Source organism: Sus scrofa, chromosome 15, assembly GCF_054392235.1.
Source record: "Sus scrofa isolate SSC_HxYL_T2T_F1_AM1 chromosome 15, Sscrofa_HxYL_maternal_Yorkshire_Landrace_v2.0, whole genome shotgun sequence".
Classification (NCBI taxonomy): Eukaryota; Metazoa; Chordata; class Mammalia; order Artiodactyla; family Suidae; genus Sus; species Sus scrofa.
The window spans coordinates 81,022,586-81,047,533 of NC_139397.1; the positions used below are offsets into that span (position 1 = coordinate 81,022,586).

Genomic DNA, 24,948 nt, shown 5'->3' on the forward strand with positions numbered 1-24,948 from the left:
TCGAACCTGCATCCCCATGGATCCTAGTCAGGTTCATTAACCACTGAGCCATGACAGGAACTCTAAAGCTTTGATCCTATACTAGTCACTATAAAAAATCCATAAATAAAGGTATCTATCTAGCTTTCATTCTCTGACCACAAATCAATAACATTAGACATGAAAATTGATTCAAAGTATACTTTCTGTATACTCTGCTGTACATTGGAAATATCATATGCAGGAAAATAAGAAAAATGAGCTTATCCCAGGAGCTACAGATTAAAAAAATCCACATACTCACATGCTATTCCATAATCATTAAACCAAAAATGAAATAATTACAGGAAAGAATTATAATTACAAGAGATATGAGTAAAATGCTATGAAGGTAAAACGGTATTATTAAATATGTTCTGATTTTAAAAGGAAAGATGTCCAACATCCACACGATAAAAACTCTTACTAAAGTGGGTATAGAGGGAACATACCTTAACACAATAAAAGTCATTTAACAAACCTACAGTCAATATAACACTCAACAGAGAAAAGATGAAAGCCTTCCTTCCAAAATCTGGAACAAGACAAGGATGCCCACTCTCACCAATTTTACTCAATGTAGTATTAGAAGTCCTAGTCACAGCAATCAGACAAACAAAAGAAATAAAAGGTATTTAAATTGGAAGAAAAGAGGTAAAATTGTCACTCTATGCAAATAACATTATACTAGATATAGAAAGCCCTAAGGACTCCACACAAAAACTACTTGAACTGATCAATGAATTCAGCAAAGTAGCAGGAACTATAACAAACAATCCAAAAATTTATACGGAACCATAAAAGACCCAGAATTGCTAAAGCAATCCTGAGGAAAAACAAAACAAACAAACAAAAAAACAAACCAAAAAACAAGCAGGAGAATTAACCTGCAGACTTCAGACAATATTACAAAGCTACAGCAATCAGTGTGGTACTGGTATCAAAACAGACATACAGACCAATGGAACAGAACAGAGAACTGAGAAATAAACTCAGACAACTATGGTCAATTAATCTTAGACAAAGGAGGCAAGAATATTAAATGGGAAAAAGAAAATCTCTTCAGCAAGTGTTGCTGATAAAACTGGATAGCTGCATGTAAATCAATGAAAGTAGAATATACCCTCACACCATGTATAAAAATAAACTCAAAATGGCTTAAAGACTTAAAATAAGACAAGATACCATCAAACTCCTAGAAAAGAACATAGGCAAAACATTCTCAGACATCAGTGGTATAAATGTTTTCTTAGGTCAGTCTCCCAAGGTAGCAGAAATAAGAACAAAAATAAAACAATGGGACCTAATCAAACTGACAAGCTTTTGCACAGCAAAGGAAAAAAAGACAACCTATGGAATGGGAGAAAATAGTTTCAAACAATGCAACTGACAAAGGCTTAATCTTTAAAATATACAAACAGCTTATACAACTCAACAGCAAAAAACCAACAATCCAATTGAAGAATGGGAAGAAGACCTGAATAGACATTTCTCCAAAGAAGACATACAAATGGCCAACAGGCACATGAAAACATGCTCAACATCACTAATTATTAGAGAAATGCAAATAAAAACTATAATGAGGTACCAACTCACACCTGTCAGAATGGCCATCATTAACAAGTCAACAAATAACAAATGCTGGAGAGTGTGTAGAGAAAAGGGACTCCTCCTACACTGTTGGTGGGAATGTAAGTTGGTACTACCACTATGGAAAACAGTATGGAGGTATCTTGGAAAACTAAATGTAGAACTACCATACAACCAAGCAATCCCATTCCAGGACATATATCCATACAAAATTTTCACTGAAAAAGATACATGCACCCCTATGTTCAATGCAGTGCCATTCACAATAGCCAAGACATGGAAACAATCTAAGTGCCCACTGACAGATGAATGGATTAAGATGTGGTACATACACACAATGGAATATTATTACTCAGCCATAAAAAAGAACAAAATAATGCCATCTGCAGCAACATGGATGGAACTAGAGACTCTCATACTAAGTGGAGAAAGTCAGAAAGAGAAAGACAAATACCATATGATATCACTTATATCTGGAAACCAATATATGGCACAAATGAACCTATCTACAGAAAAGAAACAAACTCACGGACTTTGTGAGAACAGACTTGTGGTTGCCAAGGGGGAGGGGGAGAGAGTGGGATAGACTGGGAGTTTGGGGTTAGTAGATGTAAACATTGCATTTGGAGGGAATAAGTAATGAGATCCTACTCTATAGCACAGGGAACTATGTCTAGTCACTTGTGACGGAACATAATAGAGGATAATGTGACAAATAGAATGTGTGTATATATACATGCATATATATGTATGACTGGGTCACTTTGCTGTACAGCAGAAACTGACACAATACTGTAAATCAACTATAACAGAAACAATAAAAATCTTAAAAAAAATAAAAGGAAAGATGAACTAAGAATTCAACATGAGGAGTTCCCGTCGTGGCGCAGTGGTTAACGAATCCGACTAGGAACCATGAGGTTGCGGGTTCGGTCCCTGCCCTTGCTCAGTGGGTTAACGATCCGGCGTTGCCGTGAGCTGTGGTGTAGGTTGCAGACGCGGCTCGGATCCCGCGTTGCTGTGGCTCTGGCGTAGGCCGGCGGCTACAGCTCCGATTCGACCCCTAGCCTGGGAACCTCCATATGCCATGGGAGCAGCCCAAAGAAATAGCAAAAAGACAAAAAAAAAAAAACAAAAAAAGAATTCAACATGAGATTTAAAATCAGCAAAAACATAAGCTCCAAGAAAAAGAGTATAGAAAAATGCAGTAGTATTCACATACATAAAGCAATAGCAGAAGGTGGAGAAGGGGGAGGAAAAAAAATAACACACACTAGTTTTTGTAAAAAATCTAAATAAGAAAATTAAAAACAAAAAAAGATATGGAGGTTTTTTTTTTTTTTTGTCTTTATTTTATTTTATTTTATTTTTTTTTGTTTTTTTGTCTTTTTGTTGTTGTTTTTGTTGCTATTTCTTGGGCCGCTCCCGCGGCATATGGAGGTTCCCAGGCTAGGGGTCCAATCGGAGCTATAGCCGCCGGCCTACGCCAGAGCCACAGCAACACGGGATCCGAGCCCGTCTGCAACCTACACCACAGCTCACGGCAACACCGGATCGTTAACCCACTGAGCAAGGGCAGGGACCGAACCCGCAACCTCATGGTTCCTAGTCGGATTCGTTAACCACTGCGCCATGACAGGAACTCCTACAACTTTAATACATTTGAAAATTGTAATGAAATAGACAACTTTCTTGAAAAGTACAAATTAGCATAACTGTTATAAGGAGGAGAAACACCAAAAGGTACCAGTAACTTTGGAGGATATTGAAAATTAATAATCGCTTATTTTAAAAACTATGTGTCAGGTAGGTGCTAAAAGCTTTAAGTGAATTATCTTTAATTCTCACATTGTTTTGTAAGTACAACAGTATTGGAACTTACGGACGAAAAACTGACACTTAAGAAAACTTAAATGAACTTCCAAAAGCATGCTAAATGGCTGAATGGAATTCAAACACAGGCAATCTGACTCTAGAATTTAGCTTTCAACTACTGCCCCAAATCCCTTTGTTATTAAAGAATGATCTCTGAAAGGGTTCTAATGTCACATATTTGTATTTAGTTCCTTCAAACTTAAAGGAAAAGATAATTTCCCAGGCTGAGTTATAATTTCCAAACAGAAAGGCAGAAAACTACACAGTTTATCTTTGAAACTGACATCAGAAAAAAAAAAAAAAACCTGACAATATGTCATAAAAAGTTAACTCTATGAACAGAGTTTAAAACATTCCCAAATGAAATTCTAGCCAATCCAATTTGGTATAATAGGAAAATATTAATACACTCTGAGCAACCAGATTTTAAAGAAGATAAAAATGGTTTAATATAACATCTATTAATGTATTATACCACTTGTCAATAGGCCTAATGGGCAAACCTATATGATAATTTCAACAGATGTTATAAACAAGTTTTAGAAAAGCCACTACTTACTCCTGAATAAAAATTCTAAGTCAGCAAGTTATAAAACAATGTATCTTAAACACAAAATCCACATCAAATATGGTAATGAAAGATTTCAGACGGTCCCATTAAAGTCTAGATCAAGTCTAGGTACTTAACATCATTCTGAGAGTCCTACCATATGCAGTGAAGCAAGAACTGTTATTTGCAAATTATGATTATCTAATTAGAAAACCCAAGAAAATCTAGTGAAAAACTCTGAGAATAAGACCTTTTGGAGTTCCTGTCGTGGCGCAGTGGTTAACGAATCCGACTAGGAACCATGAGGTTGTGGATTCAATCCCTGGCCTTGCTCAGTGGGTTAAGGATCTGGCGTTGCTGTGAGCTGTGGTGTAGGTCACAGACGCAGCTTGGATCTCATGTTGCTGTGGCTCTGGCGTAGGCTGGTGGCTACAGCTCTGATTCGACCCCTAGCCTGGGAACCTCCATATGCTGCAAGAGTGGCCCAAGAAAATGGTAAAAAAAAAAAAAAAAAAAAAAAAAAAAGAAACCATCGGTGATAAAATACTAAGTGAGAAAAGTAGCTACAATAGTACATATGATGATCTTATCTATGTCAAGAAGATAATGTATAGAAAAGCCCTAGATGAAAAAATTGCTGAAATGCTCATTGTGATTTCCCAGATTAGGGTTCAAATATGATTTGAGACACATTTAATAGGTCATGAAATCAGTTCAGGGGATCTTGATTCGTTTGTGATAAGGACATAAGAAAGCATAATGGGAGTTCCCGTCGTGGCGCAGTGGTTAACGAATCCGACTAAGAACCATGAGGTTGCGGGTTCGGTCCCTGCCCTTGCTCAGTGGGTTAATGATCCGGCGTTGCCGTGAGCTGTGGTGTAGGTTGCAGACGCGGCTCGGATCCCGCGTTGCTGTGGCTCTGGCGTAGGCCGGTGGCTACAGCTCCCATTGGACCCCTAGCCTGGGAACCTCCATATGCCGCGGGAGCGGCCCAAGAAATAGCAACAATAACAACAACAAAAAAAAGACAAAAGACAAAAGACAAAAAAAAAAAAAAGAAAGCATATGGAGAGTAGATTGATTAGACTAGACCAGATTAGAAAGAAATATAAACTCTAAGGCTATGTTCTGTTTCCTGAAACTTTTGTTTCAATTGACTATTATATCTATGTGCTGAATGGTGATTTAAATGTATTTTTACTATGGGTCACTGTTAAAAAGTTTAAAAGCTACCAGCCTATGTGGGATAGGGCTGATATTCTTCTTTGTTTATTCTATAACTTCCAACTTTCTTATAACAACCAAGCATTATTTTGATATTTACTTTGTACATAACTCCACACATTTTATTTATTTTTTTAATCTTTTATTTACTTATTTTGTCTTTTTAGGGCCACATTCATGGCATATGGAGGTTCCCAGGCTAGGGATCAAATCAGAGCTGTAGCTGCCAGCCTACACCACAGCCACAGTAATGTGGGATCTGAGCTGTGTCTACAACCTACACCACAGCTCCTGGCAACACTGGATCCTTAACCCACTGAGTGAGGCCAGGGATTAAACCTGCCTCCTTATGGATACTAGCCGGGTTTGTTAACCACTGAGCCACAATGGGAACTCCAACTACACACATTTTAGAGTTCCCTTGGTTGCCACCAATGTCAACCTTGAGCAAAATTACAATGCATCAGAACATTAGTTGATATTGTCTGAGATATGTTTTTGGAGTTCAGCTTTAAAGTTGTTCTCTTAACCTTTGCTTTTAGTACAAAAGGTGGTTTGTATCCAGCAAATAAGGAAGACAGAAGCAGTGGGTAGCAACATCATGGTATAGGCAACTACTGTTAATATAATGCCTTCTTCCCCTCTATAGCTTCTTTACATTTAGCACTTAGAGAAAAATGATCCGTAATCACTAATTTTGTACTTTTTACCTCAGGAGACTGAAGCTGACAGCTCCAAATTCCAAGATGATAAGTAAAACATTTATATTAGCTTTTATTTGCAACTCACTACCTGATGGTTTTTACATGGTTATGAAATAAGTGCTATGAAATCATGCTACTATGAAAAGCTAAAGCAACGATGCAAAGGCTGGGGACGCTCCTGCTGTTGTTGTTGTTCTTGTGACAGCTTTGTTGAAATAATTCATAGATGGTAATTCACTCATTTAAAGCATATATTCTACAGTTATTAGCATATCACAGAGTTGTGCAACCATCACGCCCAATCAATTTTAGAACATTTTCAACACCCTAGAAAGAAACCTTATATACTTTAGCCATCACCCCCAATCCTTCCATCCTCCTTAGCCTCTGGCAACCACTCATTGAATTTCTATCTTTATAGATTTGCCTCTTCAGGACATTTTATATAAATGGACACATAAAATAGGCCCTTGTTCTTAATCCAATAACTTACGAAAGATATAAGTATTTCATAGAGCTACATAACCTTTACCTTTGTTGGTATTCTCAGCCGTCGACCAACCAGTAGTGGGTGAAAGTTACTGTATATAAGCTCTCTGTTATCCATCCATTTGTTTATCTTTTCATAGGCAGTCCAGCGCAAACCAATCCATAAAGTATCTTCTGTGTCCGGAAGCAAATGTGTAATAAAATCTGTCAGAAAAAAATTTAAAAAAAAAGCATTTGACTTATTCAAATTAAAGATGTACTAAAAATGTCAATGAATACCTCTTGCTTATCTAACCACCAAGATAGTCTTTCACTTACTCTGAAAAAAAGTAATTTAATATTATTTTGATATGTTAATTCTCCACAGCCTCCCAACATGAACTTAGCCCCCAGATAAGAATAAAATATGTTTACAAAATAATTCTGCTACCTTGTTCTCTCTGGCTCAGCACTGAAGGAAGGGTGCCACCATACGTATGGCAAACATCACTGGCTTCAGAAAATGTGAGAGACTGGGGTTTGAGCTTTAAAAAACACTGCAAACAAAGAACAAATATGAAGTATGAGAGCCTAGACATGAGAAATCTCATTTAAGAAGAAGATGCCTCACCTTTTAGTGGGTTTTCTATCTGTGAGATAACGGAAATTTACAAAGCAGTACCGTAAGAACGCAGATCTACATTCTATACTGAGTAGTCTTCATACTATTTTTCTAAAATCTTCTATTTATTGAGTACTTCCTTGTGCTAAACACCTTGCACAGTATTATCTCATTTCGTCCTCATAACAAATGGGAAAACTGAGGCACAGGAATGTTAAGTTTACCAGTAAGTAAAATAGCCATAGAATGGTACAGCTAACATTTAGACTCTGATCCATCTGATTTCAAATATGCACTGTTCATCATTTATATAAAAATCATATTTTAAAGAAATCAGCCCCCAATCTCTTGGAAGCCTTAAGTTAGGATGGCAGACCAGAAAGAGAAAAGAAGCCTGGTTTGCAAGACTTCACAGAGTTTCCACACCAACCCCAGCCTGCTTAACTTCAAATTTCTTTTATGTGAGAGAATAAATGCTTTAGCACACTGTAGCAATCTCTCTTTTTAGCAGCCAAATGCATTTCCTAAGAGATACATATACCAATATGAATTATGCATCTCAGAAAGGCAACTATAGAATGCAGCATTTCCCTATTTAATCTTAAACCCTGCTTTGGAGGCAAGATCAATGATTAACATTTTGTTAGCATATGTGTATGTTCCCAAAAAAGTAGTTTGGGAAAAATGCTGGTCTAATATGATTGGTAAATGCTGCTTGGGAGTTTTCCTTAAGGGGGAAAATTTATCAACCAGAAAATAAGTCAGTTTCCTGACTATTCAATGTACTACTATTCATTGAAAGATCAACTTCAGCAATTTCGATGTTAGTAGCAACGCAATGGAGCACGGTACTCTGAAAGGCCTATAGGCATAGTGAACTTGAGAGTTAACTTGGTTTCTGAAAATGTAGACACTCAGGTGAGATATTGTAACATGCAGAGTGTATCTGAATGAAGTTATCTGGTGAGATGCCTTTCTGCCACAGCCCATGTAATCATCATGAAAGCAATCACTATTTGCACAATGTAGCAATTCTCTCCTTACCTTATTCTGAAAAGCAATCCAATCTCCGGAGCACTGTATTTTAGCTCCAGAATCTGGACTATATTTCTCTAATGAAGATACATTATATTTTTCACAGATGAAAGGCAACTTGGTACTACAGTCAACTGGTTTATTTAAGTCTGAGAAATGAAAAATAGGAGACTGTGGTGAGAATTTTCCATTCAGCACACATAGAAAACAAACTGATGGTTACCGAAGGGCAAAGAGGAGGAGGGATAAATTAGGAGGTTAGGCTTAACAGATACCCACTACCATACATAAAATAGATAACCAACAAGGACATACTATATAGCACAGGGAATTATACTCGGTATTTTATAATAACCTATGATGGGAAAGAATCTGAAAAACTGTATCTATATATCTCTCTATGTGTATCTCTGAATCACTGTGCTGTATACCTGAAACTAACACAATTTTATAAAATTAACTACAATTTAAAAAATTTGAAAAACACAACAATTCCGTAGTAAGGTAAGTCTCTTTAAATCAATCTTTGACAAGTAGTTAAATATATTCCTTTTCTTCTCTAGCCATTTTTGTCTTCTATATTATTATTCATATCAGTAGGCTGTAGCATACCAATATTGCCTATAAAAATGCACATACTTGGTATAACAAGTATGTGCATTTTACCACAGTTCTTGTATTAAATTTTTTTTTTTTTTTTTTTTTTTTTGCCATACCTGCAGAAATTCCCAGGCCAGGGATTGAACTCGTGCCATAGCAGCGACCCAAGTTGCTACAGTGACAATCCACTGAGCCGCAAGAGGAACTACCACAGTTCCTTATGGCAGGAAATAGAGAGTTGAAGGCAAAGAGGGGGAAAGAGACCTAAACAGTATTTTAGAACTGCTGCCTGATCATCTTTGCAAATTTGTCTATATCCTTATCAGTTATAAAAGTGGTAGATTTATTTCTAAATAACTGCTTTAGGATAAAGGAAGTCAAAATATTCACAGTGAAAAAAAGCACCTTTATTTGCATCTGGAATTTGAGCTATTGTCATTAGCAAATAAATCACAGTAAGATGAAGCTACTAAACATGTAATCAAAGGAAAAGAAGATTAAGTAGTAATTGAAACTGAAGTTCACATATCACATAATCAACATGAAAGGATTTGGAATTAACCTTACCATTAAGCCAAGTCTTGGCAGACAGGGACAAGCATTCCTCTCCAAACATTATAGGAAAGTGATACAATGAATACCGTGAGCTGAAAGGAAATGAGAGATGTGACAGCTCATAATATCGTTACATGTTTCATTCTGTTATTTTTTACTGTAATTTTAATTCTAAATTTAATTTTATATCATTATTTTATACTACTTTTCCTTGATGCTCATATGCAAAAGGACTTGGTTTCTCTAGTCTGGATAGTTTATGGATTATTGCTCAAAACTAGTTATAAATAGTACTCTTTAGTAAAAGGGGACTTGGGACTGCTTCTTTTAAATGATAACTTTACAAAGGCGGCATTGAGGATGTCACATACTATCTAAAACGGCGATCTACCGGCAGCCCAGTAGTTCTCAACCACCACTTCTGCTCATCACCAGATATCTGAAAAAAAACAAAAAAACAAAAACAAAACGACTAAACACTCATCCTTACATATGTTGCTTTCTAGGAGAGTTTTGATATTAATATCCTGGCCCATCATAACCACAAGCCACTAAAATTTTTGGATATTCACAACTTAATTTTTTAAATTTAAAATTTTTAAGATTTTTATTTATTTATTTATTTTTTGCCTGACCTACAGCATGCAGAAGTTCCTGGGCCAGGGATCAAACTCATGCCACAGCTGTAACGAGGGCCACAACAGTGACAATGTCAGATCCTTAAGCTGCTGAGCCACCAGGAAACTCTGGATATTCATTCTTTTGGTCTCTGAATTATACAAACCAGGTCCTTTCACCAAAAAAGTAGTTTGAAAACTCTTTGTATATTCATAGGCCCTATTTTGCACTAGGAAAATACAGTCACTGTAATTATAGGCATACATTAATTAGACATATGGTATCCTATTGCAAGTATCATAAATTTTAAAATATACAAATTAGTTTTCCTCCAAAAAACTATTTTGCAAATCAGCTATTATTAGAAACAGAATCTCCAGTTAACTATGAAGTTAACTTTTAGTTTAAAAAAGTGACAAGGAATTAGAACAATTTATATTATCTATTGGCATCATCTTTTTGTTGTTGATGTTGCTTTTTAGGGCCACACCCAAAGCATATGGAAGGTCCCAGGCTATGGGTCGAATCAGAGCTACAGCTGTGGGCCTGTGCCACAGCCACAGCAACAGGGGATCTGAGCCGCATCTGTGACCTACACCACAGCTCACAGCAATGCTAGATTGCAGACCCACTGAGCATGGCCAGGGATTGAACCTGCATCCTCATAGATACCATTCGGATTCGTCTCCGCTGCACCACAACGGGAACTCCTGGTGTCACCTTATCAATTGACATTTATAAATAAACTCTTTTTTTTTTTTCTTTCTTTCTTTCTTTTTTTTTTTTTTCTTGTCTTTTAGGGCTGCACTGGTGGCGTATAGGGGTTCCCAGGCTAGGGGTCTAATCGGAGCTGTAGCCTCCAGCCTAGGCCAGAGACACAGCAACGCAGGATCTGAGCCACATCTGCAACCTACACCACAGCTCAAGGCAACACCAGATCCTTAACCCACCGATTGAGGCCAGGGATTGAACCCGCATCCTCATGGGTTTGTTAACTGCTGAGCCATGATGGGTACTCCTATAAACAATCTTGAATATTTTAAAACATTAAGCAATTCTATTTAACTTTGTTAACATGAAATGATGAATTTAGATGTTGTTAGGCAAATTGTACTTGAGAGGAGCACTTAACTTTTGTTGATTTTTGAAATATTTTAATGGAATAGATAAAAATAAGAAAAAATTTAAAAATATATTTTCTTAAATTACATTTGCTATTTTGTTTTTGATGGCTTTCAGTCCTGCAAAAGATGTTAAAGCGGCCAGAGAGCTGTGATTGCTGGCACAATACAGGACAGCTTCTTCATAGTTTAAGTGGGGCTCAGCAACAAACCAATATTCACTCCCTTCTATTATAACTGGAGGTCCATGAATTCCAGCACGCTCTAGAGAAGAAGAACAGCAGAGTTATGACAATGCAAACCAAACTGCACCTGTTCAACATGGATTAATGTTCAAAACTACTTATAAATAGTAATCCATTTAAATTATTGGCTCTCTTTGGCTAGGGCAGTACTGCCTAGAAGGATCCAAGCACTGCTGAGCCAGTGAGTGACTCTGCTACCCTCCTAGGCTCACAGAGAGGGATAAACCCAGCCTCACAGCCTCGTCCCACACCAGCCAGTCACCTTCCCTGCCTGGAGATACTTCATCTCACATGAAGACATGATAGAGAAAAAGCTGGCACATAGGCCTGGGCTTCAATGATTAACTAAATACATCATTGAAAAGGTAAAAGCAGCTCTGAATAAATTTCAGTTTTCTTAACTCACCTGGATTGTACCAGTCTGGCATTTTTGGAGTACGACCTATATAAGAAAGAAAGTGGCTTAAGTTTAGTACTCAATTACAGACCATGGCATACTATAAATAAATGTCTTTAATCTAACTCAAGGGGACTTGCAATATTGCAAGGTTTGTCCATTTCCAGCCAAACCATCTCCTTTCATGTTATGATCACTTCAGTTTGAATTTTGGGGGGCCTATGCTAAAACTGCCTTTGTGGCAACCAAAAAGGCAGATTCGCTAACTAGTAATAAAGCAGTAGCAGGAGTAAAGTAGTAATAGCTTTTTCTACCTTATATCATGGGAGTCACAAAGGAAGACTAGATAGATAAAATATAGCTAATAACTAGAAAGTACAAATAAGTAAACCAAAACATTGTACATATTACATAGAAGCATTAAGGAATATTCACCAAGATAATCATCACTGTAGGATGACGTTATTCAGGAACCATATCCCCATCTACTGCAATTTGACTACACCTGGGTTGATAGAATTAATTTTCTTTTTTTTTTTTTTTTGTCTTTTTTGTTGTTGTTGTTGTTATTGTTGTTGTTGTTGCTATTTCTTGGGCCGCTCCCACTGCATATGGAGGCTCCCAGGCTAGGGGTTGAATCGGAGCTGTAGCCACCGGCCTACGCCAGAGCCACAGCAACACGGGATCCGAGCCGCGTCTGCAACCTACACCACAGCTCACGGCAATGCCGGATCCTTAACCCACTGAGCAAGGGCAGGGACTGAACCCGCAACCTCATGGTTCCTAGTCGGATTCGTTAATCACTGCGCCACGACGGGAACTCCAGAATTAATTTTCTCTCAAGACATCCTTGGAGAAAAAAATGTACAATGACCAAGTACTGAAACTTTTGAGAAGATGAGAGACAAAACTGGGAGGGAAATAGTAAAATTCAGCCAGGATTCCAGGATGGAAACAGTAAATATGGTACTGAACAAAGAATTATGGGCTTTGAAGTTGGTGATTCAGTGTCCAAATGCCCTCAGACTCTTGGCTGCTGTGGTACTTTGGATCAGTTGCTTAACTCTCTGAACCTCAACTTTCTATTCTATAAAACTTTAATTCTCCTACCTAACCTAACTCACAAAGACAGTGAAAATCATCTAAGATCACCCTTATGGAAGCACAGGGCTCAGTGCCAGGCACAGAGCAGTTCCTCTTAGGATACTAGTTGCTTTCCTCTCTCTTTGCATTCTGGTCATGGATCACACCAGTTTCAAGTCAGAGACATAATTTGATGAACTTTAGAAATTACATGGTAAAATAGCTGTTCTTAATTTTTCTGTTGTATCAGGGCCCAATGCATGGGAAGACCCTAGTCAGAGGAACGTCTACATATCCAGCATCTGTGGATTTTTTTGACTCAGTCCTCTGCATATTAGATAACTTCCATTAACAATGCTGCAAATAGGTTAAAAAATATATATAGTTTCTTGTTTGCAAGCTGGTCAAAGAATTCTGTTCATTTGTATGTTGACAGAAAGCTTTGTATAGCCTTTAAATTTCTTTAAATTAGTGAAAAATGCAAAACGAGAGGTGTTTTTTTCACACACAATCATGAATATGTATATGTGGACAAAGAACCAAGAACTACGATATAAAAAAAAAGTTGTATTATAAGCCATTTTCCTAAAAACATTTTTATGAACTTTATTTTTGATACTATTTTCTCAACTAAAAAAAAAAAAGAATATTTTAAAAGTATACATACCCATAGCGGTTATGACAACTTAAAAATTTAGATTGTCGGAGTTCCCGTTGTGGCGCAGTGGTTAACGAATCCGACTAGGAACCACGAGGTTGCGGGTTCGATCCCTGCCCTTGCTCAGTGGGTTAAGGATCCGGCATTGCCGTGAGCTGTGGTGTAGGTTGCAGACGCGGCTCGGATCCCGTGTTGCTGTGGCTCTGGCGTAGGCCGGTGGCTACAGCTCTGATTCGACCCCTAGCCTGGGAAACTCCATATGCCACAGGAGCGGCCCAAGAAATGGCAAAAAGACAAAATAAATAAATAAATGAATGAATAAATGAATAAATTTAGATTGTCAAGATATCCCTTATAGAGGAGAGAGGACTAATTAGAACCAGTTGGATGAGGTAATAGAAAAAGCAAGAGCTAGAGAAAAGATTTGGTGATTTAGGTAATATAGCTTAACACAGAAGTTATCTATTTGAGTAGGCATTGGCTGTTTTAATAACCAGGAAAATATCCAACCAGGTGAATGTGACACATCGTAACTCAGAAATTTAGGGACTGTCAAAGGTAGAGTTAATATAAAATTTAAACCCTGATTAAACAATCAATGATTTTTTTTTCAAATGATTGCAAATGGGTTGAGGCAGGAAGTTCTTTAGTTTTTAATTTTGTTTCTGCATTGGAAAGAGCAGGGGTGCAATTATTCATAAGATATATTTATTTGTTTATATTTGCTAAGCTAGTTAATTCCCTTTTATTTAAAATAAAAAACATATTAAAAAGAAAAAAGAAAACTATATGCTCTTCATAATATTTCCCATGGTTACTAGTTTGTCATCTCTTAAGATTGTCCTAGTGTAAACTCTAGGGTCTGCCTCACCACTCAAACATGAGGCAGGGGAATAGATACCGGAAACAGCATACTTTGGAGGGAGAAATGACACTTTCTGTGGCATGCCATATGCCCAAGAGTAATAGGAGTGTCACCACTAATACTTCAAGCCAGAGACATTGTCGAAATTCATTGTATGTATTTGTAATTTTTCCACTTGTTAAAAGGATATCCCAACTGATTTTCTTTTGTTCCTCTTTAAGGTTGAATCAATAATCGGAACTAACTCAGGTACAAATTCTCCTTTAGAAAATACACACACACACACACACACACACACACACACACACACACACATATTTCCCCTTTTGTTAATGTCCTGCCAGGTATGCCTTTCTGAAAGAGACATGGCAGTTACTGTACTGAATGTTGCATCTGAAGTTCTTTTAAAGGCAATATGGTGGACTTTTTAAGGGAAGAAGAACAATCTTCTAATGGGTAGTTCTTGAGACAATCTTTGAGTTCTTTGAGAACTTGTAAGAGGATATCCCTTTAGTTTCAATGGTCTATTTATATTCAGTACAGAAATTCACTTGGGGGCTTTCACTGCACGTACCACTAATTAATATATCTAACATCTGCTTAAAAATAATTTGTGAGTTAAAATCTTAAACATTTTCCTTAATATATCCTTGACTTTTATCCTACTAAAATGCTTAGTGAAAGGATATCTATTTATTCTCGTTTCTCTCCTTTTTGAAACCAAAGGCTCTAACATAATGCTAACTCGCTTCCTGAACTTTCTTTCTTTCTTTCTTTCTTTTTTGGCCATCCCGAGTGAGGGATCAGAACTGAACAGGGATCAGGTCAGAACCATAGTTTCAACCTATGCTGCAGCTGTGCCAATGCCAGATCCTTTAACCCACTGCACCAGGTTGAGGATTGAATCTGGGTCCTGGTGCTGCAGAGATGCTGCCAATCCCATTGTGCCACAGCGAGGACTCCTGAACTTCAATGAGACAAACTATTAGCAATTTTTGAGCTCATTGAAAATTATTTATAAATTATAAAATTTAGATTGGGGACTTGCCCAAATTAGATTTGTGACATTTGCTTCATTCTTCCCAAGCTTGTCTTCATTTTGCAACAAAATAAAAATGGAAATGATTCCCTGTGCTCCAAATCTCCTTCCACTTGAAATAATGTTTCATTCTAAGACCTAATCGCCCTAAATTAGCCTTAAAATTTATCTTCTATACAAATTCTTTCATGGTAAAAGAAGGTAGCATATAATTTCAATAAGGCAGTCTTTTACTAGGGGTAGAGCTAGGCAGGATGTAGTTTAATATATTTACTGTATCATCAAAAGCTTTTAAAACTTATAATTATAGACTAAAATGGTCTCTTAGGTACTTTTGCCTCAGCAATCACAATGTTCACCTAAGAAGACTGTGAAAAGGAATATCCACCACTTACCTTTTGGAATCTGGCATATCCATTCAAGTTTTGTATCACAAGCAAAAGGCCTTAAATAAATAAATTCTCTCTCATCATAGAAATACCAGCTTCTTCGCCATGGTCTATGTGTGACCTAAAGGAGGAAGAGGATTGCAGAATATTCTCAAATTGGTGCAGCCCTTATGAAACACTGACCTGTAAGCCCTATGGTCTTGAATTGTACTTTAGCGCTAGGACATAAGATGTTTGTATATGAATGTATACATAAATGAATGCAATGTTTAGGCAGTAGCAACCTAAGCAAGAGCTGTCAAAGGCGCTGATAAATGAAATACAGCATAGGGTCATCTTTATGTCCAAAATGCAAATTACTGGGTTATTCTTTTTTCTGTTTCTGTTTCTGTGAAATTATAGAATTTTGCAACTTTAAATTTTGGACCGATCAAGCTAGAAAAGAATCATTTGGTTCAGTGGTTTCCAAACACCAGGCTGTGATTAGGGCAGATCTGTGAAAAAATGACATAAAAGTCTGGCATCAGGGGCCCAAGTTTCTTTTTTGGTGTTGCTTTGTATTCCTGGGATATTGCCCTTCTCGTGAGGTCTAAGTTTGCTCTCTATAAATTCCAGGCTGCAAGCAGCAGGGAAAGAAACAGGGAGGGCATGACCTGGTAGGAACACCCATCCGTTTTTGGCCTGTTTTCATTTAAGGGCTAGATTCTGGTGGGTACCATGGCAGGTGAGGTAAGCTTCTCTTTCCAGACACTGCCTGGCTGATCTTGTTCCCGATTAGCATCTCTTTTAGTTTTGGGGTAGATTTTCCAAACTTCGCTCTCACAAAGGACTCAACTTACACAGAAGATAGTTTATTGCATGTGTTCTAGAAGCTTTACAAACTTCTCTGAAGTTTTCACTCTTTCATGTGTCAAATTGGGAATTCTGTAAAAATGACATGATACTCTAGAGTGTATTATGAAAACAGTTACTTTGAAAATAACACTTTCCAATGGCCTTCTCAGTTCTTTGTCTCAACCTTCTTGTAACATTTCTGATCCAGCATCTTTTTGAATCTTTTTCCTGGGCTTACACAGCAAAGATATTTTCTAGATGTCTCCTTTCCCTCATTTTCTTACATTTTATATGTTGGTAATCACCTCAAATCCCCTTCTGGGCCCTTGCTCTTTTTAAAATGAATGTTTTTCCTTCAATTCCAGTTTCTTGATTTCAAATTACCACAAGATATTTCTTACTGTAACCTTGGATTCAACATGTCCAAACTAAAATGTATTACTATTTTCTCCATGAACAAGTACTCCTTCTTACTGATTTTATAAATGCCACATAGCATAGAAGACCCAGATGCCTGCATTAAACTTTCACTCTGTAATCATTACAAGTTATTCAGCTCACACATCTTCCTCCTGAGATGGAAGGTTGCTTAAGTATTAAGTGAGATAATGTAGGTGACATGCCTAGGACTGTGCCTGGCTCATAAGTCAAGCGTTAGCTGCTGCCATTATCATCATCATCACCACCACCGTCACCATCACTCTCCTATAACACTCTTGTTCTTGCATATAACTTACACTTTGTTTGGCATAGCCCTTGTAATTGCTTGTTTACTCGTCTGTCTCCTACCCAATTATAAGTTCTGTGAAGACAATGACTGTTATATACCTTGTCATTGTTGTACGCCCCCAAAGAGCATCACAGACTGTTTAGACATACCACTTAATGAATAAATAAATGAATGAAGTCTGCAAAGGAAACAGCCTAATTGGTCTTTTATGTCTTCCAGTCCTATCTGTTGCATCTTGAAAACTGTCTCAAGATGAATCTTCTCATACCCTGCTTGGCTCACGTCAAAAAACTTTAATCATGCTCAGCTGCCTACCAAAAAATGTACAAACTCCTTAACCTAGCATCAATCTAATTTCCCCCCTTTGTTTCCAACCATAGCACCAATGAAAACTTCTTGATCTGCATTCTGTTCCCCTCACTGCCTTAGCTTCTCTCTTCCACTCCTACTTTCTTTTATGCCACCTCCTCTTATCACTCCACCATTAGAAAGCCTTACTCTATCCTACCTGTACAAATTCTATCCATCCTTTAAGGTCCAATTTAAGTCCCGCTTCTTTCTGGAAATGGGCCGTAGGAGTCACTTCCTCTTCTGAGTTTCATTAGCCCTCTTCAGCTCACTCATTTGGAGCTTATTACTGCATAGTAATAACAGCCACCTTTGTTTGTTTGTTTTTGTTCTTTTGCCATTTCTTGGGCTGCTCCTGCGGCATATGGAGGTTCCCAGGCTAGGGGTCAAATTGGAGCTGTAGCCGCTGGCCTATGCCAGAGCCACAGCAATGGGGGATCCCAGCCGCGTCTGCGACTTACACCTCATGGCAACGCCGGACCGGATCCTTAACTCACTGAGCAAGGCCAGGGATCAAACCTGCAACCTCATGGTGCCTAGTCGGATCTGTTAACCACTGAGCCACGTCAGGAACTCCACAGCCACTTTTCTTGAATATGAATTTTATCTTCTTAAATTAAGTGAAAGTTAGGTTGCTTGAGGGCAGGGCCATGGGTGTACTTCTAACCTCCCATTGCACCTAATGTCATGTTCCACACACAAAAGGCACTCCATGGATCTGTTGCCTGACTGCACACCCTGCAGATTTATTTTTTAAATATGCAGATTTTCTAGCATGGTACTGACCTTGACAGCAGCACAGTCTCTGATATCATAATCCTGCTGAAACTCATTTGCCATGATAACAGTAGACACCTTAAAGACAAGAGATGCTTGAGAATTTAAGACTGATGTATAAATATTTGCAATTTAGATGTAATTTAGGCAGCTTTAATAACTCAAGTGTGTTCATATGCCAAGGGAGGAAAACTTTTTCATTTCTTTTTTTATGCCAGGATGCTAAATCATGAGAAGACCTAGAAAATGCCATAATGGCATCAGTTTCCAAACAAAGGAAGCTACCGTTTCTGAAGTGGAGGTTAATCGTGTATTAAATTCACAGTTGGAGTCACAAAGAATCAGGAGCTTGTAAAATACCTTTTCTTTTTGCATGTGTTGCAATGCTAGTTACCTGATTAACTATTCTCAGATATGCTCCGATTTTTTATTTTTTATTATAAGTGATTAACAATGTTGTGCCAATTTCTGCTGCATAGCAAAGTGGCTCAATCATACTATATATATATACATATATATATATATATATATATATATATATATATGCACATACATTCTTTTTAAATATTATTTTCCATCATGGTTTATCCAAGGAGATTGGATATAGTTCTGTGTGCTATATAGTAGGAACTTATTGTTTATCCATTCTAAATGTTATAGTTTGAGATATGCTCCAGCGGAAAATGAAGTCAAAGAATTTTACATTTAGACAGAATACATAATGATGTGACACAAAGGTAATGTGGAGCAAATATAATATTTGAGAATAATTTGCTCCTGTAAGTGTTACTTAAAACCTCTCCTTAGGATAATATAAACATTTCAAATAATATTTAAGAACATTTTAAAGTTCTCCCATTTGTTTCCTCCAATAAAAGTACTTTTTTACATGATTCGTTTTTAGATAATAAAAATAAGAACTTATTATAATACAAATACAAATACAAATAAAAAACCACATACTAGTCACGAATGATGACTATATTTATATATCTACATTTTTATGTTTTTTGGACTATACAGAGAGAGATTATATATGTGTATTTTTTTTAATAAAAAAGAGATTGGTAACTTGTTTTTTCTCCAATTCATATATGTAAATCTATTTCCACTTCAATAAAGCTACATCTACATAATTTTAATGGTTCTGTGACTATATTAATTAACAATCAACTTGTTATTTAAACAAATACTCTTTTCATATTAGCCCCAAAAAGAAAGATTAAACTTACTGGTGTGTGATCACTCCACTGCCAGGATCCTTGTAAATCAGGGCTCCTTTTATTCAAACCTATCCATAGCCAACGCTGGTCACTATGTAAAAAAGAGAAAGTGTTAAGGAAGTTTGAGGAGAGCATTTGACAAAAACATTTAGCATTCATATGTCTAAAATGCTTAAGACTTGTAAGTTTATTCAGAAGTCCTTTTCACTAACTGAGAGACACAGTTTCAGGCTACATAAATAAATGATACTGGGAATTCCTGTCATGGCTCAGTGCCAACAAACCCGACCAGTGTCCATGAGGACTCAGGTTTGATCCCTGGCCTTTCTCAGTGGGTTAAAGGATCCAGCGTTGCTGTGAGCTGTGGTGCAGGACAAAGATGAGGCTTGGATCTTGTGTTGCTGTGGCTGTGGGATAGGCTAGTAGCTGTAGCTCGGATTCGACACCTACCTAGCCTGGGAACGTCCATGTGCTGTGGTAAGGCCCTAAAAGAGAAAAGAAAAAAGAAAAAAAAAAAAAAAAAAAGAAAGAAAAGAAATTATACCAAACCCTAGTTATGGAGTAGCTATTGACAAAGTACCAGAATTTTTAAAACTAAATTTTAAGTTATTTTCTTCATATGAAAGACAAAAACTATTGTTTTGAAGAACTTAAGATGGAAAAAAGTATATGATTATTTCAAAGATTTTACTGCAGAGCTTCAATATTAGACAATGTTTTCAGATACAAAAACAACAATGGCATTTCCTTAAAGCATTTGTCTAAAACACTGTTAAATATCTTTTCTTTAAAATGTATAACAAATCACTTGGCTAACCCTTTATTCAACAAGATTTTAAGAAAATTTAATTCCCACTGCCCATTATCTTAAAAGAAAAACAAGTATTCAAGTATTTTCTAAATACCAAACTCCATGAGTTATACCAGAGCAATATAATTAAGCGATCACTTCAGTGAATATATTTAACGCTATTATACCTTTATGCACAAGGCATTGAGCTATGTGAGGTGATGACACAAAGAAGTATAAGACATAATATCTACCCTCAAATGGCATATAAACTAATAGAGGAGACAAGATATATATGAACAAAGAAAACATAAGACCACTTTTGAAAAACTTCAAGTGATAAAAATTTGTCTACATTTCAAGCACTACAAAAGTTGGGAAAAAGGAGAGGTCACTGTTCAGAACATTTTGTACAGCTAGTAGGACAAAAGATAGTCTTCAAAGGATAGCCAACACTTCTTTCCAGACATAATTTGAGTGTTTACCACATGCCAGTATTCAGACTGGCTGAGAAGAGAAAGGAGAGGCTTCCCAAGAAGAAAATATACAACATAAAGAGGCAGGGACACACACTGTAAGTGATCCCTTCTCCTCAATTAAACAAATGCTGTAACCAAGGAGATATTTTCAGTATAAACAGAAGTGATATAACCATAAAAACATTTCTCCAGCTCTAACTTCACTTGAAAATATTCTATAAAATGTCTTATACATTTTAGGCCTTAATAAGCAGGCTATTTTCCACGCAACTTTTTTTTTTTTTTTTTGGTGGGGGGAAGGTTGATGCTGGCTACCTTCCATATAAATGAAACTTGTGATTGTATATGTAACATACAATCAGCACATAAGTGAATATTACGTATGCAAAACAATATATACATAAATGCCATATAAATAGAAATAGAGAAAGGGTAGAATTTAAATACAAAGTTCATTCCTACTCTTAAGCTCAGTGTAATACATGGAATGCACAGTTACAAGACTACTGGGAAATATAGCAAGTCTGCATTTTAAAATACTTGCTAATGAATCAAAGGCTGGAAAAAATTAATTTTAAATTTATCACTTTTTTTGGTCTTTTTAGAGCCGCACCCTTGGCATATGGAAGTTCCCAGACTAGGGGTTGAATCAGAGCTGCAGCTGCTGGCCTATACCACAGCCATAGCAATGGGAATCCAAGCTGCATCTGCAACTTACACCACAGCTCACAGCAACACTGGATCCTTAACCCACTGAGCAAGGCCAGAGGTTAAACCTGCGTCCTCATGGATGCTAGTCAGATTCATTTCTGCTGAGCCACAATAGGAACTCCATAAATTTATCACTTTTTAATGAAATAATTTCTTTTTCTCTTTTCTCTGTTCAACATTCCCTCATATTTTAACATCAATAAGCACTTTTTCATCTTGTCAACCTCAAGCTTTTCAACTTATTGCAACAGAATATGAGGATAGTCCCCTTTCAGTTTTTATTGTCATACTGTTTTTTTTCATAAAGAAAGATCACTAATTTGTAGAGTTAAGATAAATCCAGTGGAGTTCAACTTCTCTCATAAAAACAACAAAATTACAACCAAATGCCGAGCAACCTACAATCAAATGGACTGAAAACTTTCAAAAAGATATCCTACTCCAGAAGACAAAGAGGAGGCCACATCAAGAAGTAGGAGGGATGATTACATGATATAAGCAATCCCATACCTCCCAGGTGGGCAGCCCACAGACTGAAAAGTAACTGTATCACAGATACTCACCTACAGGAGTGAGAGTTCTGAGCCCCACGTCAAATCCCCATGCCTGGGGATCTGGCATTAGGAGAAAGAGCCCCAGGGCATCTGCCATTGAAGGCCAGTGGGGCTTGTGCACAGGAGCTCCATGGGACTGGGGGAAATGGAGGCTCCATCCTTGAAAGAAGCACACAGATTTTCTGTGCACTGGGTCCCAGGGCAAAGCAAAGGCTCTGTGTCGGACCTGAGTGCAGTTCTTGGAGGATCTCCTGGGAAAACAGGGGGTAACTGTGGCTCATTGTGGGGGAAGGACATTGGAGGCAAAGCTCTTGGTAATATTCATTAACGTGCATTTCTCTGGAGGTAGCCATTTTGGGAAAATCTGGCCCCACCCATCAGCGCTGACAAGCTCCAAGCCAAACAATAATCCAGGTGGGATCACAGCCCCACCCATCAGTAAACAGGCTGCCTTAAAGAGCCCCCAGGCAAACAGCCTCCTCTAATCTCACCCAGAGGCAAAGCCCCACTCACCAGAGGGATAGGAATCAGGCCTACCTATCAGGGGGCAGGCACCAGTCCCTCTCATCAGGAAGCCTACAGCAAGCCCCCTACCAACTTCAGCCACAAGCAGGGCAGACACCAGAAGTAAGACAGGCTACAACTCTATTGTCTACAAAAAGGACACCACACAAAAAACCTATAAAAATGAAAAGACAGAGAACTATAACTCAGATAATAGAGAAAGAAAAAACCTCAGTAAAACAGCTAAGTGGTCAGGAGATTCTCAGCCTCCAGGAAAAAGACTTTAGACCGTTGATGCTGAAGATGATGCAAGATATTGGAAATAAACTGGAGGCAAAGATGGATCATTTACAGGAAACACTGAGCAAAGAAATACAAGATTTAAAACGTAAGCAAGCAGAGATGCAAAATACAATAAATGAAATAAAAAATTCATTAGAAGCAGCCAGCAGCAGAATACAGGAGGCAGAGTGAATAAGCTAGGTGGAGGACAGACTAGTGGAAATCACGGATGTGGAACAGAAAAGAGAAAAAAAATTGAAAAGAAACAAAGAGAGTCTCAGAGAACTCTGGGACAATGTTAAATACACCAAAATCCGTATTATAGGGGTGCCAGAAGCAGAAGAGAGAGAGAAAGGGACAGAAAAAATATTTGATGAGATAATAGCTGAAAACTTCGCTAACATGGGAAAGGAACCATTCACTCAAATCCATGAAGTGCAACGAGTACCATATAAAATAAACCCAAGAAGGAATACCCCAAGACACATATTAATCAAAATGACCAAAATTAAAGATGAAGAGGAAATACTGAAAGTAGCTGGGGAAAAGAAACAAGTAACAATACAAGGGAACCCCAATAAGGTTATGGCAGATTTTTCAGCAGAAACTCTGCAGGCCAGAAGGGAGTAGCATGATATACTTAACACGATGAAAGGAAAAAACCTCCAACCAAGATTACTTTACCCAGCAAGGCTCCCATTCAAATTTGAAGGAGAAATTGAAAGCTTTACAGATAAGGTAAATCCAGTGGCAATAATTAAGCCCAGTGTGAATGTAGCAGCTTAAAAAAAAAAAAAAGGAATCTGCGGTTTGTGTCTTCAGCAGCTTTCCTATAGGCTTCCAAATGTATTATATTTTCTGCTAGATTTCTAAACCTCAAGGTCTAGATAATTGCCATATACATTATAATTTAAGTCAGAAGCCAGATAGCTAAAATACAGAGGAGGTCAAGTTTGATTTCTTTTTCTTTTTCTTTTTTTTTTCTGTCTTTTCTAGGATGGCACTCATGGCATATGGAGGTTCTCAGTCTAGGGGTCTAATCGGAGCTGTAGCTGCCAGCCTATGCCACAGCCACAGCAATGCGAGATCCAAGTTTCGTCTGCAACCTACACTATAGCTCATGGCAACGCTGGATCCTTAACCCACTGAGCGAGGCCAGGGATTGAACCCGAAACCTCATGGTTCCTAGTGAGATTTGTTAACCACTGAGCCATGACGGGAAATCCAAGTTTGATTTCTTATACTTCACTTATTTCTAATCTTTGTAGATTAGATATTTAGCCCTGGGGAATTCGTGCAGAATTTTGTGTTTCCCTAAAGTAAGCATTAGATATTTATCTTCTTTACACAACCAACAGTAGAACCTGGAAGAGGATCAAAGATCATTTGCCACTTGTATTTGCTCTACAGTCGACTCCCACAGCAGCCTCTTTAGAAGTCAGGCCCCAACATTTCCACCCAGTCTGCTCTTAGCTCCACATCTTCCCACTTAGAAACTTTGCTTTCAAGCCCATTTCTGCCTCCTTGGTTGCACTTCAGAGAACAACTTCCTAGAGAGCAGCTTGCCTGATTGTCCAAAATTTCCTTTTTACTTTTTTTTTTCTTTTTAGGGCCAAGCTTTCGGCATATGAAAGTTATCAGGCTAAGGGTCGAATTGGAGCTGCAGCTGCTAGCGTATGCCACAGTCACAGCAACACCAGATCCAAGCTGTGTCTGAGACCTATACCACTGCTCACAGCAAGGCCGGATCCTTAACCCACTGAGGAATGCCAGGGATCAAACCTGCATCCTTATGGATACTAGTTGGGTTCATTATCACTAAGCCACAACGGGAACTCCCCCAAATTTCTAACCTTCACTACTTTCTGAGATTGGACTTCATTTCAACCCAGACCTTTATAGTTTTAAGCTTCCATTTCAAGAGACTTATTACTGTTATAAAAATAGAAAATAGTAGTTACTTGTTGGGGGTGTGTGTGTGCAATAAGAGATAGAAAATAACTTCCTCACTTGTAACTTATTCTTGGTTTGACGTGGTTTATTTGTAGGCAGATAAGGAA

The 24,948-nt window shown here is 37.6% G+C and overlaps 1 protein-coding gene across 3 annotated transcripts in view; it reads right to left on the bottom strand.

Annotated features, from left to right (window-relative positions):
- Window positions 1-24,948, bottom strand: part of LY75 (lymphocyte antigen 75) — a 107,326-nt gene that overhangs the window by 32,367 nt on the left and 50,011 nt on the right. For all 3 annotated transcript variants that reach the window (XR_014828858.1, XR_014828857.1, NM_001184946.1), the window contains 10 exon segments: window positions 19,578-19,659; window positions 18,355-18,423; window positions 15,663-15,777; window positions 11,632-11,667; window positions 11,069-11,244; window positions 9,613-9,680; window positions 9,254-9,333; window positions 8,096-8,235; window positions 6,881-6,986; window positions 6,494-6,654 (listed from right to left, as the gene is read on the bottom strand). Coding sequence is in view for 1 of the 3 variants with exons in the window: in NM_001184946.1 (NP_001171875.1) it covers window positions 6,494-6,654; window positions 6,881-6,986; window positions 8,096-8,235; window positions 9,254-9,333; window positions 9,613-9,680; window positions 11,069-11,244; window positions 11,632-11,667; window positions 15,663-15,777; window positions 18,355-18,423; window positions 19,578-19,659 (1,033 nt within the window). In the remaining 2 variants the exon portion in view is untranslated.